Here is a 17,977-nt window from a genome sequence, read left to right as displayed (position 1 = left end):
ATTATATGTAATATTCATCATACACCGCGATGAACTTAAATAAAATGTAATACAAAAAGATGAAATACAAACAGGAAAATCCCACACTTCATTGTGCTCAGGTAGACTGACTATAAACCACCCTGGTGTATGCTCTTCTTGACCAAGTAGACTGCTGCCATCTAGTGTTTGATTTTGGTGTAGTCGACCCTGAGTGTTTAACGTAATTCAAATATCAGGAGCAAAAAATGCACATTTAGCCCATGAAACATACACCAAATAAACATATATTTGTAAATGCCTTCAGGCAAGGGACTATTAAAAGAAAAACCCGGTATTTAAAATATTTTGGTGAACAAGATTGAAAACTAATTATGAACAGTGTCATCCTCATGTATATCACCATGGAAAACAAATCTCCTCACTTCTTGTCAAATATTGCGGTATCTTCTTGGGATGAAAACTAAACGCGACGGCCCGATGAGTCAACATCAGGGTGGACAATAATAACCGCTCAAAGGTTATTGCTGCAGGACGGAAACAACGCCGAAGACACGCCCACCTCCGGTGTAATCTCTCTGCTGCTCTCCGTTCGTCTCTTCCTGCATCTGAAGTACGTAGCAGTTCAGTAAGTAACTCTAAATCTCACGTTTTTGGACCGTAAATACGATTTGACGTTGCGTTTCAGGCGACAGCAAAGTTTCAATATACTTAAATAAAGAAATCCAGCGGCATCTGTGAGCTCAGTGTGGAATCTGGGAAATGAGCCGCGTTGCTCAACACCAACAAACGTTTCCCCCTCTTCCCACCACCCCTCTTTTATTTATTAATTTATTATAAAAGTATTTTAAAATGGCGTACTGATACTTGTATCAGTATGTGTTGCGTTATGTGTCCCTCTCTGTATTTGTATACACCGGATGCTAAATGCTAAACAGCCACTTATTCGTCCGTGTGTAACGTTAACGGACCGAAGGGCGGGTACGAATTCTTGGACGTCAAAGATGTTAGCGTGACATTTAACATCGGGCGTCTCGGCATATGGGCGTATAGCCTGTTTATTATCTATAGATACAAGAGTAATGTACGAGCTTAGAGTTAACATACAGCTAACGTTAGTCGTTAGTTGAGAAAACACAGGCCTGTGATTCTCTGCCTGGTTTAATGGGTGTAGCGTTTTATTTTAGCCTTCTTTCCAGTGCTATTCGTATACAATGACCTGGAAGTGTAACGTACACTAGCGCTTTAACATGTCATGAGGTGTACAAATACGATGCAGCAAAATATTGGTTACTAATTAGCTTCAGGAATCGAGAAGTAATAGACATTTTAATAATGTTATTTTTTTGTGCTTTTTAAAAAAAAATTAAAATACGACCAACAAAATACTAAATTGTTAAAATGTTTTTAACTGCTGGATTGGTTCTTATGTACGTCGTGTCATAACTCATTGTGCTGCTCATATTACCTTACTTTAAAAAAATGCGTGGTGGGATGTAAATACTGTTTTTTTACGATAATACATAAAAGCCTCAACAGAGCACAACCAGATTACAAAGGACCAAAGGAGACGAAGCAACAGAGACACGTTAACAAGCACACGCCCTTCATGAAGTCACCTCTCACACTGTGTTTTTGTCCCCCTAAAGTACTGAATTCAGAATAACTACATCTAAACTAACTAACCGTAACTAATAGCTCTAAATGATTCATATTTTAAAAGGCCAACACCTTTCTTTGTCTGTAAATAACTCTAAAGAAGTCGTGTTTGGAGAGCCAAACATTTGACTATGTGTACTGTAACAGTCCGGAAAACATCTTTCCAGAGCTGGTTCTGCATTGCCTCAAGGTCTTGCTTTGTTGAAGAAAAATAAAATATTATAAACACATGGTTTTCTACCAGTACCTAGTTGCTTGTGTGCATGTAAACCAAGTGTATTTACAGTGTGCTTGATTATCGCTCAGTACAGCTGACCGACCTGCAGCTGTAATTAGTGTTTTGCTTGGAAATGGGATGACACAGAGGCACCTGAGCAGTTGTGTATTTCCAACAACAACTCTTCATTCTACAGTGTTTGAGAAATGGGAAGTAAAACTTGAACTCTTTTGTCATCATCGTGTATTAAGGATCAGAGCAGATAGAAGTGGTGAGTTTCTGTAGTGATGGGGTCAAACGGCCTGTTGAGTGTAATCTGCAAGAGGCTCAAGTGAGGGCCTTGTCTTGAAGTTGCAGCTTATTCATTAACAACAATTGTGGGTGGAGTTTAGAGTGTTTATTAGATGACACCAAATGGCTGCAGGGTGAGAGGATTGGGTATCAGTTTGTTATTTTTAGAGAACTGAGAAAATGTCATGCTCATAATAGATGGCTGAAAATAAACAATTGTTAATGGCATTTCTTCTGATATTGCATAGTTCCCAGTTCAGTGTTTTACGGTTGGCCTTTTTGACCAAATAGTTGTGTAACTTGAGGAACTAAACAGGGGGTTTTAACACATGTTTGTCTTACCACATCATAAAACCCACAGAGACTGAGCGAGTTAGGAAGTACATTTAAACCAGATTTAACAGGAAATACAATACATTTAAAAGGAGCCACATGATGACCCTCATACGTCAGAGTATCAAGCCCAAACTTCATGTCACCCCTAGGTTCTGAAGATGAGCTACCCAGGATACCCTCCTCAGTCCGGTGGATACCCACAACAGGGAGGGGGCTACCCACCTCAACAAGGGGCATATCCACCCCAAGCAGGCGGCTACCCTCCACAGGCAGGCGGCTTCCCTCCACAGGCGGGCGGCTACCCTCCACAAGCGGGGGGCTACCCTCAACAGGCAGGCGGCTACCCTCCACAGGCAGGCGGCTACCCTCCACAGGCAGGCGGCTACCCCCAACAGGCAGGCGGCTACCCCCAACAGGCAGGCGGCTACCCCCAACAGGCTGGAGGATACCCATCTCAGGCTGGCGGTTACCCTCCCGCAGCGGGCGGTTACCCTCCAGCAGCAGGGGGCTACCCTTCCCAGCCCGGAGGCTACCCTGCCCCAGCTGGAGGCTTCCCTCCTCAGGCAGGAGCTGGAGGCTATCCTTCCATGCCTCCAGGAGGTGAGGCTCCAAGATAGTCTCTTGAATTGTTACTCTTTGCATGCATCAGACTTGTTCTTTTAAATACATTGCCTTTTGTATGTTACGTCAATATTTTCTTTGCAGGTGGAGGCTGGGGTGCAGCACCAGGCGGCCATGGAGCGGTACACATATTCTTATCTCACTCTAAACCACTGCAGTGCCACATTACTAATAACATATGGACTGACTTAAGCTGAATCTCTTGCTTGCTTAAACCACCTTATCTCCTACTTAAACCCTATTTGCTCTATATGTCCCCATGGACCTAGCACTTACAGCTGTTCTCTGTTTGCAGCCAGGAGGAGCTCAGCAGGGATACCCAGGGGGCCCCGCCCCAGGCCAGCCCATGCCAAACTACCCCGGAGCCCCCGCGAATAACCCCTCAATGCCTGGATATGGAAGTGGAGTTCCGTCCAACCCTAAGGCACCTGCCATTTCTGTAAGATGCATTCATCTTCATCCTCAAACTATGATCCAATGCACATCCAACTATTGTGCAGCGTTTTATCTGCTCATGTTTTTATTTATTTATTTTTCATAGAAAGGGTACAGAGGTTCTTTGAAAGACTTTCCTGGTGCTGATCCACTGAGGGATGTTGAGGTTCTTCGCAAAGCTATGAAGGGCTTTGGTCAGTAATATATGTTAAAAACCCATCTGAAGTGTTGTCACTCAACATTGATGAGCATTTTATTTGCTCAGTCCCTTTTTGTTCCACATCATAATTGATCCCTTTTCAACAGGCACTGATGAAAATGCCATCACTGAACTTCTGGGAAGCCGTACCAACAAACAGCGGGTTCCAATGGTAGCAGCCTATAAAACGACTTATGGAAAGGTATATTTTGTAATATTTTCTCACAGAGTTCTTTAGTTTTTTGTTTTTACAGTCGAAATTCATTCTGTAATCTGTTGCTAATCATTGGCCCTGTATTGCAGCTATATCCAATAATTTTTGTGTGTTTTCTCTTAGGATTTATTCCACGATCTGAAGTCTGAGCTCACTGGAAACTTTGAGAAACTGGTTCTTGCTATGGTTAAGAGCCCTGGACAGTTTGATGCATCTGAACTCCGAGAGGCTATAAAGGTTGGAAGCTTGAGTTGTTGTCTCAGCAGATGCTTACATTTTGGTGTTGTAGTCCAAACCGCATGTTACTCATCATGTAGTTGGAAAATAAGAACAAAAATAACCTCTAAATGCATGTTAAGGCCAGACAAGTAATGGCTGATGACCTCTGACCACGTTTACTCTAATAAGCAGGTGTGTGTTTGTGTCTCACTGAGGCTTTTCTATACTTTTGCAGGGCGCGGGAACTGATGAAGCTTGTCTGATTGAGATTCTTTCATCACGCTCCAATGCAGAGATTATTAACATCACCAAAATCTACAAAGCTGGTGAGTTCTGATCTTGAGATTTTGAAATAAAAAAATTGTTTAATACAAATTTGATTGTAGGTAGTGCAACTACCCTTTTTCTTTGTGCTTGGAAAATGAATTGCGAAAGAGAAGTGTCTCAACAAAATGCAAATATTATGCAAATGAATGTATTATCGTATTAACAAATGGCCACACCTTCCTCCCAGAGTACGGGAAGAGCCTGGAGGACGCCATCAGCAGCGACACCTCCGGTCACTTCCGCAGACTCCTCGTCTCTCTCTCTCAGGTAGCTGCTGCACATTTTCCACCCGATTTATAATCGGCTCTGTCTAATGTGAACCTTTAAGTCCTGTCATTGTACTCCGGCCGTGAATGTATTGAACATGCCACGCCTTTCTCTATCTAGGGAAATCGTGACGAAAGAGAGGCTGTCGACGTCTCCCTAGCCAAACAGGATGCTCAGGTACTGGTTTCAAGTTGGTTTGCTGTTGTAACAATCTTGGAAAGAAATCAGAACGTCTGATCATGTTCCTTGTTGAATTTGTGTGTGTCTGTGTGGGCGATAGAAACTGTATGCGGCCGGGGAAAATAAAGTCGGAACTGATGAGTCTCAGTTTAATGCCATCCTGTGTGCTCGCAGCAAGCCTCACCTTCGAGCAGGTGTGTCATTTCAAATATCGATCCATGACTTCCCGTCCTCTATCGAAGTCCACCGCATGCCTTCTGTTGTTCCATTGTCACAACCACACATGTTGACCTTTTTTGATACACATTTCACACGTGTTTTCAAATATTATGACTGTGATTCTTGTCTTTTATTAGTCTTCCAGGAGTACCAGCAGATGTGTGGGAGAGACATTGAGAAGAGCATCTGCAGGGAAATGTCTGGCAATGTGGAGTCTGGCATGGTGGCCGTGGGTACGTTCTTTTGGTCTCTTTTCCAAACCTCAACCAAACAGAAGTGGCTTTCCAAAAAAACATGTTGAAGCTTTAAGTATATATTGAAGCCACTCGTCAAGATGTTTGTTTGGACTGGTTTTCCGGGAAGGACTAAAAATATTGTGCTGATGCAAACTGGCGGCCGTTTGACCTAAATACCTTCTTTTTTTTTTTTTAATACGTGATGATTGATCAAAAGCAAACTCTACAAATGGGTTATTTTAAAAAGTGGAAAATGTTGACAACCACAGCTGCATCAGAATACAGTTATTGATAACTGTGATTTGATTTTCTAAAAATGTTATCGAATCTGATTTAAAACCAGAGTCCCAGCCATTTTAGATTATGTTTGTGCAGATGTGCAATCAGAAGAACAGATGATTCGGTTGGCTGTTGCGCAATGCATTTAAGTTATTTCAGATGGGCCACATCTGGGTGCCAAATTCCAGGAAACCAGACTAGAATATCTTTTAATATATTTGTGGTCCTTCCAATTGTTACATCTTGAATGTAGTGAAGATTAGATGAGAAATGTAGTTGGAGGGCTACAAAAGAATTTTGGAGAAATTATAATTGTTTGCAATAATGCTGCTAAAAACAAAAGGCAACAACATACCCACCCCTCTTTCATTATTACTGCACTGAGTTTGAATGGACAGCATCAGTGTATTATGTTGTCCACATCAAGCAATCAGCTTTTGACTATTCTTGAATTTTCATTATCCTCTTTACAGCGTCTGTTGCAACCCCAGACATTCGTGTGTAAAAAATGTCTGGGGTTGCAGATTCATCCAAGACTCATCTGTTTACATCTGCTCATTTTTTTCCCTAGTGAAATGCATCAAGAACACTCCAGCCTACTTTGCAGAAAGGCTCCACAAAGCCATGCAGGTACAGCATCATTGTATCTTATTTGTCACAAACCAACTGTTTCCTGCGCTGCCATTGTTGTTGGGAGTCGGAGGAGACGATGTCACTGCTGCAGTCAATAGAGTGTGGCGATGTGATGTGTCGACAGGGGGCCGGGACCAAGGACGAAACACTCATCCGCATCATGGTGACCCGCTGTGAGGTCGATATGTTGGACATCAGACAGGCATATGTGAAGACTTACGGAAAATCACTGTACAATCACATCTCAGTAAGTGCCACAAACCATGTTACGCTGACAATCACAGTTTCTCCATTTCATGAACATATTTAGAAAACCATGTTGATTTTGCTTCGTTTCTCAGGGTGATACCTCCGGGGATTACAAGAAGCTGCTGCTGAAGCTGTGTGGAGGTAACGACTAAAAGGAAAGGAAGATAAACCGACATAAGGACAAAATATATGTCCACACTGAAATGATGTTATAGGACCATGATGCATGTTTAAGTTAGTATTCCTATGACAACAGTCAGTCATTATTTCTTTTGTATTGTTTTCAGTATGATTTTAAATGATAGATTTTCTTTTATTTGTGCTGCTGCATTGTAGTAAGTGATTGCCAAATAGTACATATATATTCATATAAAGTTTTTTTTTTTTTTTTAAGTTGACAGATAGCTTTAAAATCTTGTACTTGAGTAAGATGTTAACTATATAATATATCTATACTAACTATATTATAGAATAGTTTTTAAAATATCCAACAATCTGCTAAACTATAATTGTCATTTAAAGAAACCCGTATTTGCAAGAGGAATAGAGTTTCAGAAACATGTAAGATGCAGAACAAGGCGAGTGTCTCGTATATCGAATATTCAAAGTAGGATTTATTGAGCTAATTACTTTATAAATGCATTATGTCTGTCTTACTCTGGTAAGGTTACCTCAACGCCAAGCATTTCAACTGTGGGCCAATTACGAGACAAAGTTGCGTGACACTTTTGCAAGTTTGAGCAAATTATGTTTGACTTGATCACACACAGAAAAGGTGTGATCATTTAATGCTTGTTAAACTAGCCATAATTAAATTCCAGGTAATTTTTTATTGTAAGAAATAACATTCTGCAAAAAAGCATCTCTTCTATGTGTCCATGTTAACTAACAATAATTGTACTCGTGCTTGCAAGTCTATGCAATTTAGCTTTTTGCCTTATATCAGCTTTTCAAAACTCTGCTGTCTTTGAAGTGTAAACTGTTCCAATCATTGGTTGCCATCAAGAGACAATGTTCTCTCTCTGAATGCTGAAAAGCCAAAGACGGATAATTTTGTGCCTTTTTGTCAGGGCTGTCGTGTAAAAATGTTGTGAGCTAAATGAAGTTTCACTTTGGTTTATCTTGCCAACAATCTCTATAATCATACATGCACCGATTGCAGAAATGCAGAAATCCTTCTATTGTTAATTTCGCATCATTTTGTTTACTTTTTTTTCCTGAGTATCTTTAACCGGTTTGTATGTTTTACTGCCAGTAGAGGGCTCTTTATTCACATGAGGTGTCATTTCTAATGTCTGCTGTCTGAATGTTTGGTTTTGAACCGAATATCCATTGCACAAAGTCTACTTTGCCATTCTTGTACAATATTAATTATCAAAGTTCAATGAATGCCTTTTTTAGTTTTTGCTATCATTTTGCCATGTGATCGTCCCGGTCTCACAAACAGCCACTTTTCATTTCATTAAAAAAACATTTTGGCATATCTGGATTGTCTTTTGTGAAATGGGATCATGTGTTTTGCATGAAACATTGACTGTGGATGTTCTGCTCTGAGCCAGCACACAATGAGCCATTTGCATTTCAAAGGCAGCCTCATTTCCACCACCTTGGTCAGTTTTACAACGAATGCAGACAAACTCCTCCCCCCATCCTCAGAGCGTCAAGAGCTGCACGTTTTGCTAAAAGATGCGAGTAATGTGGCTTGAATAAGTGAAGTCTCTGTGCTTTGCTGTATAATCTGAGAGGGGGTAACCATGTCCAGGTTTGCGATGTAGCTCAAGTGATATGCCAGAGAGCTTTTCTCAAGGCTATAAATAGTGTCCATATTGGAGACAGGGATGTCCTAAAGTCTTGTTTCTGTTGTGCTCACTGGCCTTTAAGTGCAGCCTCAGAGGGGCTGTGATGGGGAGACAAATGAGTTCACCGAGCTGCACTTCTTCTACACCTTTCTCACTTCACTACTTTTCATACGCGCTCAAAATGAAAAGCCCCCACCAGCTAGGGAACAAAGAGGGATGAATATTTGATGTTGGTATTTGTGTATTTTCTCTCAAGCCCAGACTGTTTTCCGCGATACCTCCTTTTTAAATATATAGGTCGAAAGAGAATCAGTGGGGCCTCCCATTTGGTTTGCTTTTACTTTTGGAGACAAAACAGAACACTTCCCTCTATCCTGATTTCTAGAGAAAAAGAAGTGCCTTTTAATTATTTACATGTGGACTTGCTGCACTCCTTCTGGGGCTCGATCACACTTAGACACATGCAAGGGATGCATTGGAGACGTCATGTGCCTATGGGAATCGAGCCAATCGACAGCATCTGTTTGCGTCATTGGTATCGGCGGTACTTGGGAGCAGTGAAGGTCCGCCTTTAAATTAGCCCTCACACTTTCTTATCATCCATCCAGAGCTTTCTCTTCACCTTTTAACTAAATAAAGGTGTTTTTTTTTTTAATTTTGAGTGTCACACACCTGCTTATTAGAGCAAATTTCATATCACAAAATGAAATCAAATAACAATTGTATCTTTCACATGAGTTCCCTAAGTTACCAAATGGCCCATGCTTTATCTGTAATGTTCTTTTTTTATATGGCAAGTTTGAAGAAAACTACTAACGCAACTTAACTGAAGCATTTTGTCAACTGATAGATGCAACCGTAATCTGAAAGAATATATCTAGTTTTGTAAATCTATTGAGATTAGTCCATGTTTTACCTTAATTCACATCTCCATCACTGGCCTCTAATGTTAATACTGTCTCATAGACAATTGGTTAAAGTAAGCATTGACCAAATTGCTTATTTGCAGTGGATTTTCTCCAGCCGTCCAATGAGGAATGTGCAGTTAGGAGACATTTGGTTGCCAGGGACATAATCCCGCTTTAAACTTCATGAGTGCATATAAGCAAATTACAAACCCGGGGATTAGATGAACAACACATAATGAGATGCAGCAGCAGATATCACTATCCAGCCTGCAGAGCTGCAGCCTGCACGGCTTGAGCTCCATCCTGTGATATTGGACATAATAGGAAAATAAAACCCATCCAACCTGTTCCTTTTATTTGTGTTTGCAGTCTGCAGACATACAGCTGAGGAAGAGCAGCAAACTATCTGTCAGAAGTAACAAATTACTCTATAAATGTCTTAATGTTTTTCACTGCATGCGTTTGAGGCTTTTTGGGGGTAGGAGCCCCTCATTTCAATCTCGTGTGATGGTTTTAGGAATTTACATAATTCATAAACATTCCAACTATAGTTCTTGGTGAGAGTGAAAGGATTTCCCCTGCAGGAAAACAGAAATGAGTTGAGTTGTTACGTAACCACTTATTGTTAAAGCTGTGCTAAACTTCAGTGGGGAAATGTTTAGGCACAGTGTGTTCGGCATTAAGCTTTAAAGCCAGGCCCTGTGTGCACCAGCTAGCTCCTGGTGAGTCACAATCCTCATAAAGGATATACACTGAATACACTAAAGCTCCTTAATAATACAGAGCACTGTCAGCAATTATGATAAACGAGCTCAAAGATTCCCACGTTCAGCTTCTCTGCAGTTCAGCTGTCTGCACTAAGGCTACAGGCACACATAAATAATAGGTGTGATTCCATTGTGTGCATTTAGATCATTTGTTTCTTATTAAGGATATGTGACACCAGCCTCCTGAGAGATCTGATGGATTATGTGGAGCAGAAGAAAGCTCACAGAGCTGGCAGATGTGTCAGGGGACAATCCAGATGAGGAACAGGCAACTATACAATATGGAGGTATATAATCTGCTTTGAGAAGAGATCAAATCATGAAGTAAAAGCTCCCAGATTTCCCCTATAGTTAAATAATATCCAGCCTCATCAGTGAACAAATGAGGCTGTGGGAAGCAAAGACCAAATCAATAATTGCATGATTTGTAATGCTGTAATATTTATACAACTGCATTACTGTAAACACTGTTCAAAAGTATTTCCAATAAAATATACTTACATTATCAAGAGTAAACATACTCATTATATAGAATGGCCCATTTAAAAAACATAAATATTATGGCATTATAATTAGTGATGGGACTAATTGTAAATATAATATATACATATATCTTAAAGGGACACCACATAAAAGATGGTTTCCTCTTACCACAGATCTGTTTGTTTGCAGTTCTGCTTCAAACAATATATATCAAGGTCTATAACAATACACCCATAATGTCTTAGTTGATTTATATACTTTGCATTGATAAGCTGCACTCAACTACAGTTATCAAAGCTGTCAGATACATAGTGGAGGAAAAAGTACAATATATTCCTCTGAACTGTGGTGGACGAGTGTAACATGGAAATACTGTAGTAAAGTAGAAACACCGCACATTTCTATTAAGTAGCGCACAGTAGCCTGCTTGAGTAAATGTACCTAGTTACACCCCGTACTGAGGAAGTATGACCACCCCATAATAGTTTAATGTGAATTAAAGCGGCGGGGGAGCCAGGTGCGTCTGCAAACAAAGCCCCGCCTCCGTTTACCTTAAATGTCCATTGCACGGAAATATGATTGGCACAGAGCTACAGCTGCTTGAGCGGCGAGACATGGCGGAGTTTGTAGGCTGACACACAGAGAGAGAGAGAGAGAGAGAGAGAGAGAGAGAGAGAGAGAGAGAGAGAGAGAGAGAGAGAGAGAGAGAGAGAGAGAGAGAGAGAGAGAGAGAGAGAGAGAGAGAGAGAGAGAGAGAGAGAGAGAGAGAGAGAGACTCTCCGAGAGTTTTGTTTTTGTACTTTTCAACATGTCGAACGAACTTGATTTCGGGGCGACAATGTCTCCGTAACGTGTGCGCAGCGGAACTTAAAAAGGGCAGAGACGTCTCTTTTTTTCTTTTTTTTGTTTAGCTTTTTTTTTTTTTTTGTCGGGAAGGACGGAGCGGCGGTTGGGAAAATGTGTTGTCATCTTCGTGCAGTCAACAGCCTTGGGCAACAAATATGGCTACTTGTGTATCCTTCAATTCGGGTTGAAAACCGTCCCGACTGGGTCGACTTGGATAGTTTCGGCGAGTCACGACAGTAGCACGAAGTGAAGTTGACTACCAGCAACGTAAAGACGCTGGGTTTTTGTCCCCGAAGCGGATTTTTGGTTAAACCCGAAGCGGAGCGATACAGAGATGGAGCCCAAGCATAAAGAGTTGTTGGAGAAATGTTACCAGAACTTGGTGGAGTCGATAACAGATGCGGACCGAGTTGTGGATGTTTTGGCTCACTGCGGGACCCTCAGCCAGTCCGAACGCTACGAGCTGGGACACAACTGCTCCAGCAACTCTGAGAAAGTGGCCCTTCTCCTGAAGATACTCATAAGTAAAGACAGAGACCATTTCGCAGAGTTTTGCACGGCCCTGGAGAAGCTGCACCCTCACCTGCACTCCGTGCTGCTGAATGGCACCGGACCAGTGGATCACACAACCGGTAAGAAGCAGAATATCTAACGAGCTATCTGACACGTAACAATGAAGCGGTGCATTGTCGTGCCTGAAGGAAAAGGCATGTATACAAGTTGATTATTGAGGACGCGTGTGTAGCTTTTTATGTGTGGTGTGTGTTTAGAGAACGTGTGTCCTTTTTTTGTGTGTGTGTTTGTTTTGAACATGGTCCGACCTGGTTTCGATCCTGCTCTGGTCATGATCTCATCACCATTAGGGGTATTGACCATATGACAACTTGATGAACGGCATGGCTTTTCCTTTGGGCAAGTATAGAGAGTGAGAGAGGGGGCTTCGCCATCATGTGACCTGGTGCTTATTTACACTCACACTACTGTGCTTGTTTTCTTTGCCATGTCACTAAAAGCACAGCCTGCCAGCCCTTTTGTGAAAGTATTTAATGGACCTAAAAAGACTCAAACAATCAATGTAGTGACGGCAGAACTGCCTGACGTGTGTGTGTGTGTGTGTGTGTGTGTGTATGTGTGTGAGAGAGAGAGAGAGAATCAATAACTCTCTGTCAAATGAGTAAATAATTAAATGTGTGTTAATGCACATATACTTACTATAAAGGGAGAATATATATAGTGTAGATTGTTTCATTTGTGTCTCAGTACAAAACTAACTGCAACTAAGAATACATAAAAAAAAATAAATGTATAAATTACTTATTTTAATATTAATTTAATGTGGTCTATTAAAAAACATTGTGTGTGTGTTCATCACAAATCCCAGAGCCCAAGTTCATATGCTCACATTACTTGTCAGGCTGCAACTAACAATTATGTGCATTAGCAATTTGTCTGCCAATTTTCATATTTTCATTTAATCGTTTGCTCTATAAAATGTGAGGAATAGTGAAAAAAGCATCTTATCAAAATGTCCCATGGCCTAAGGGGATGTTTTCAAATGGCTTGTTTAGTCTGGACAACAGAACAAAACACAAATATATTCAGTTCACCATCACATCAGACAGAGAAATGCTGCAAATCCTTAATTGAGAAACTGCAATCGGCAAAAGTTCATCAAAATTAGTTTAATTCATCATTGCAACTATCGTCAATCTTATCTGGATCAACTAATCAATTTACTTCATTATGTATTTATATTTCAGCACTATACACTACACGTTTTTGGAATATAACAGATTTTTCGACATTAAACAATTATCTTGCAGATGAGGCATTTCTCGGCCTCCTGTCTAATTCTTTTGTGATTTTATTTACTCTTCTCTGCAGTTCGTTCACAGTAATATGAGTGTCATTATTTCCCCCTGTTTGCTTATAAATGTACACCACCCTCTCCTACTCGGCGATGAATACCTCTAAATATATACTGTTTTCATGATGCTGAAAAATGTATCATCAAATTCAGAGTGAAAAGCTGCTCCACAATTTATGTCCATATATATATATATATATATATATATGTAATATTCAGCAGCAGTAATGCACAATTGCACACAGGTACACAGTTCTTGTTCAGCACATCTACTGCACCTTTGCATTTCAAAAGCAATATTTGCATTGCTAGTTACTTTGTTCACACTCAGCTATTGCGTTGTACTCGGTGAGGTGTTAATTATGCATTTATTCTTTCCTCATTATTTATGAGAGAACTGAAGCTGCAGAGTGAGTCTATTTTTCTAAGCTTTTACGTTTTTGCGCTGCATTTCACAATCGTGCACCGAGTCTAAAACGGAGCACTGATAGGCTTTCTGCTGCTGTAGAGGGTTGCACACATGAACATGGATTGGGCTGCTCTTCGTAGTCTGCAGCTCCCTGTTGGTAGTCACACAGGATACAAATGGGCTGAACTGCTTTTTGCTACTGGGCAGACTGGTTCCTCCACTGCACAGCCTAAAGAAGGGCCTTTCCCCAGGAAAACAGTAGCTAGTTACAGCCTATGTTTTCAAATAGTGTGCACAGGCCTGATCTAGCTACTCCCCAGTTACCCAGAATCCCAGAGGGTGAGAGGGCTAGATCATCTTTGAAATCAAAACGATGTTAATGAGTGAGAGCTTCATTAGTTAACCCCTGCAGGTACTCTAATCTCAACAACAGAGATGCTAAATGTAGCCGAATGGAAATGATCACAGAGCCGTAAGATTTTCACTGATGTGAAATATTGGTTGTTTTCATTTTTGTTTTTCAATAAACCAATACCCAGTTATAACACCCAATACCCTGTGTTATATAACCATAGCCTCAGGGCTGGAGACCTTTTGTGTACGGATTGTCCTCACCTTTTCTAGAAGAACAATAGCATGACGGCAACAAATCACAAGGGTGTGTATCGAGGCTGACGTGTTCACTTTGCTGCAAAATAAGACGAGCTGTCAGTGTACGAGAGTTCAAATTTCTTTATACAAGGAAAAACACAAGTCTACAGCCACGCTAGCAACTCTGGATTACCATAACATTACAACCTCAAACTGTTAAAAAACCCAAGTTTTGACATGAAAAGCTTGACTTGATAATGGAGCTAATTGAAAGTCAAGAAGTTCACAAAGATAAGTAATGTCTGCACCAAGTTTCACTTTTAGTTGTTGAGCCAATTATTTATCTTGGCACCGTCGGTCTCTGCACAAAGTTTCACCAAGTTTCATCGCAATGCAATAGTTGTTAAACGGGAAGTCAGATTTTACACACACAAGTCTGTTAACAGGTATTGTAGAGCACTACTACATATGTGACAACTGTTGTGTAAAGTTTTCTCCAGAGGGAGTTGCATGAAATCTGACACATTGCCTCAGTCATCTCTTTAAAACATTACAGCAGGAAAAGAATAGGTGTAAATGATGGCTGAATTATGTGCAATGGAAATTGTGCAGTACAGTAAATGGGTCATTTGCATATGAACATTGAGTTGATGTAATTTACCAAATTGGAACACTGCATGCTTGTTTATCTACTTTAATCACCACCAAGATTAATTCATATTTTCTGCCTTCCTGAAACTAGATGCCAGAAGGACACTTGTTGTTGGATCAATACAGAATAAAATGTGGACTAGCACAATTTAAGAGCTTTAGAGCTTTTAAATCTTAAATTAAATTTCACTTCCTGTCAGATCTGAACATGAACCCATTTTCATTGAAAATGCACAATATTTACCAGATATAGTTGGAGCACCAGATGTGATCTTTAGATATCGGCTCCTAGTGTTGGTGTTTCTGCTTTGAGATAAATGTTTTAACCTAGTTCAGAATATGCACAGAGTTTGCTGTGACCTTTGGACAAGAGATCAACCTAAATGAGATACTTGAGGGGTGAGGGTCGGACTGCAGCGAGGTCACATGACTTCCACACGGGCAGAAAAAGTGAGCTATGACACGGTGAACCTTGCCCATTGAGACACTGTCTGCTCAAACAGAGTCATGGGAAATTTAAGCTAGAGGGAGAACAAAGAGAGCTTGATCCATGGGATGCCACGGTTCCTGAGGCACATCAGTCTTTTTTTTCTTTCTTTTTTTTTTCCTTTCACTCCTTCGCTGGGAAAAAGAGGGGTGAGCCATGTTAGCTGGGCTCCTTCCAGTCTTAATCAAACTCCTAGTCTCCTTTAGCTAGTGGGAACTCATCCAGATAGGGATTGATTTAGAGTACTGGGACGTGGGTAAATAGAATCGTTTGTCATGCTCCCGCTCCAGTCGAGCGCTAGACTTTACATCAGGGCTGGAGGTTGCTGATTTAACTGAACTGAACTGTAAGCTGCTCCTCCCACAGCCAAGTCAGATCTCCGTAAATGTCCACTGCTGGTCGTTTGATCACTTGTGTTCAGTCTGTTAAACATCTCAAGCCTTTTTCCTGACACGCTTAAAAGGTGGAAACTGTGTGGAGGTGCTTACTAGCTTCACATTTGATGGAAAGAGTTAAAAGTTGGGAGTAGAGTTGAAACGATTCAACCAACAACACATTAATATATCACACTTTTGACAATCTGTTCATTGTTTAAGTCAAAACATTCTGGTTTCCTCTGGTAGAATTTGAGGATTTACTGTTTTATTCACCTTTTGGTTGTGGGGAATTGTTTATACTGTTTTCTGACATTTTATAGTTTTATTATTATTATGTATAAATAATTGAAACTGTAGCCCAATCAATACTGGATCTTTGCAGCCGATGCCAATATTTGAGACTTCCAATCACAATACATCCATCAATGGTCTTTTTTTTTTTTTTTTTTTCATAAACACTTAACATAAACATTTTGATAGTAAAGAAATGAAGTGTTTTAACAGTTGTGCTGAGTGTCATCACAACGATCTGAAAGCTGCTTTAAACGCACACACATTCAGGCTTTAATTGAATAATCGATACTTTTACCAGTGATAGCATTTTTTTTGGCTTTTTTTTTTTAAATGACATGATATTCTCCATAATACTTCCAGTGTTGTACTGAGGCTTTCTTTCTGTACAGTTAATTATGAATCACTGTAGGCTATAAAAGAAGGGGCTTTCACAGGGGGGACGTTGTCATGTTGTCAGAGGAGATAAAAGGAGAAGCTCTGAGGCTGCAGCCTCTTTGGGGCCCTGGCTAGTCAGTATTCAAGCTCCTTCCCAACTGATAATTAGCCACACTCTGCTGTCAGCCCGCAGCGTCGTCATCCCAAGTTAGGGAAAGTCCCACCTTATTATGCCTCCAGCTGGCCTTTTTTTCAGTGAAGGCCCCCCGAATGTAACTCAAGCTCCACAGCTTTGCTGTACCACACAATGCTGGAGATAATCATCTGAGTATAATGCAGACACGGTCGAGTACACTCACAACTGACTTTAATGTTTTGTTTGCCTCGCAGGTTCCACTTACAGCATCTTGTCCACCATGCCGTCGGACTCGGAAAGCAGCAGCTCTCTCAGCAGCTTAGGTGAGTGTGGCGCTCATGGTGGTGTTCAGGTGTAGAAATGTCAGCAATAAAAAAACATTATCTTCCTGGCGGTGGGGAAAAAAAAAAAAGAGTGTTTGATGGTTTGTGAGAAAGTGTTTGTCAAATAATAGTCAGTCATTGCTGCCTGTTTAGACGCTGAGCACATGCAAGTGATTACACAGATGTGAGAAGGATTTTGAAAACCTCTGCACATGCACATGCACACACACACGCACACACACTTTCTGAGGGAGAGAGGGAAACCAAGCTTTTGATTTGTATTGGTGTAGGGATTTATGTGTAATGCATTTGAGTGTTGAGGTTAATGAGTACTCCAATGAGGGAGATTTTGGCTGCAAAAATCTGAGCAATGATTAAAATGATAAAGTAAGATACGGTGGGGGTTTTTCTGTGTATGGAGTTTTGGTCCAGTAGCTGCAACAAAGAGCTCTTGCTTGTGATTGGTTAATATTTACACAAAGTAAGTTCAGCCTGAGGATCGTGAGTCTTGCCAGTAAAGTAGTCTTTTGTTCGTGTTTTCATTTTGTCTTTCTAGCCTACATGCTTTCAGTAAAATGTTTAAAGAAAAGGAACATGGACTATAGTTTTGTGTGACGCCAGTTGTGTGTACACTTTAATCTATTAGCTTGATTGGGCATTGAAGAGAAATGTATGGAGCTGCACAAATGCCCCCATCGTTTGAGCTTTACAAATGGCACATGCCACCAGTGACATGCTGACTCACGCAGGTACGCCCGGTCAAGCCTCCTCCCCTCCGCCCGCTCACATGGACAGCCACCAGGTTAACGAGAAGATGGAGACGGTTCTGTTCCAGCTCAGACATGTGACCCGTGAGAGGGACGAACTACGCAAACGTCTGGCTCTCTCGTCACCCGGAACCACCTTCGATGACTGCAGGTACTGTTCGGATCTCATGCACCTAACTGCCTGTTTTCCAAAACAAACATTTACAAAAAAGCGCAGTCATCCTGTGTATACCTGCACTCTGTGAATGGAGGCATTTTGCCAAGTTCTGCTTTTTAAAAGCAACAAAGAAACAAGTGAAGTCAGATGTTATGTGACGCAAAGTTGTTTTAAGATATG

At 40.9% G+C, this 17,977-nt stretch overlaps 2 protein-coding genes across 6 annotated transcripts in view; both read left to right on the top strand.

Annotated features, from left to right (window-relative positions):
* The first annotated feature begins 476 nt into the window (after positions 1-476).
* On the top strand, positions 477-8,043 carry anxa11b (annexin A11b). 2 transcript variants are annotated; one of them, XM_034558369.1, is made up of 15 exons: positions 477-607; positions 2,632-3,082; positions 3,188-3,225; positions 3,399-3,542; positions 3,645-3,732; positions 3,845-3,939; positions 4,075-4,188; positions 4,406-4,496; positions 4,685-4,764; positions 4,885-4,941; positions 5,045-5,138; positions 5,301-5,396; positions 6,250-6,308; positions 6,436-6,558; positions 6,653-8,043. In XM_034558369.1, exons 2-15 carry the CDS (start codon positions 2,641-2,643, stop codon positions 6,710-6,712), a joined length of 1,581 nt encoding a protein of 526 aa, XP_034414260.1. In that variant the 5' UTR covers positions 477-607; positions 2,632-2,640; the 3' UTR covers positions 6,713-8,043. The 2 variants fall into 2 exon arrangements, with proteins under 2 accessions (XP_034414260.1, XP_034414261.1); XM_034558370.1 differs by having other exon boundaries at positions 480-592.
* Positions 8,044-11,309: 3,266 nt separating this feature from the next.
* The window catches only part of LOC117749060 (disks large homolog 5-like), a 29,107-nt gene continuing 22,439 nt past the window's right edge, over positions 11,310-17,977 (top strand). For 2 of the 4 annotated variants that reach the window (XM_034559264.1, XM_034559265.1), the window contains exons 1-3: positions 11,698-11,995; positions 16,805-16,873; positions 17,623-17,791. In XM_034559264.1, coding sequence (XP_034415155.1) covers positions 11,698-11,995; positions 16,805-16,873; positions 17,623-17,791 — 536 coding nt within the window. Of the gene's footprint in view, positions 11,996-16,804; positions 16,874-17,622; positions 17,792-17,977 lie in introns of all 4 variants that reach the window. The other 2 variants (XM_034559263.1, XM_034559262.1) reach the window with 2 other exon arrangements.

The sequence above is a fragment of the Cyclopterus lumpus genome, chromosome 19, assembly GCF_009769545.1.
Source record: "Cyclopterus lumpus isolate fCycLum1 chromosome 19, fCycLum1.pri, whole genome shotgun sequence".
Lineage (NCBI taxonomy): Eukaryota > Metazoa > Chordata > Actinopteri > Perciformes > Cyclopteridae > Cyclopterus > Cyclopterus lumpus.
The sequence above is the reverse complement of the archived record's forward strand: the minus strand, read 5'-3'. Positions and strand labels throughout refer to the sequence as shown.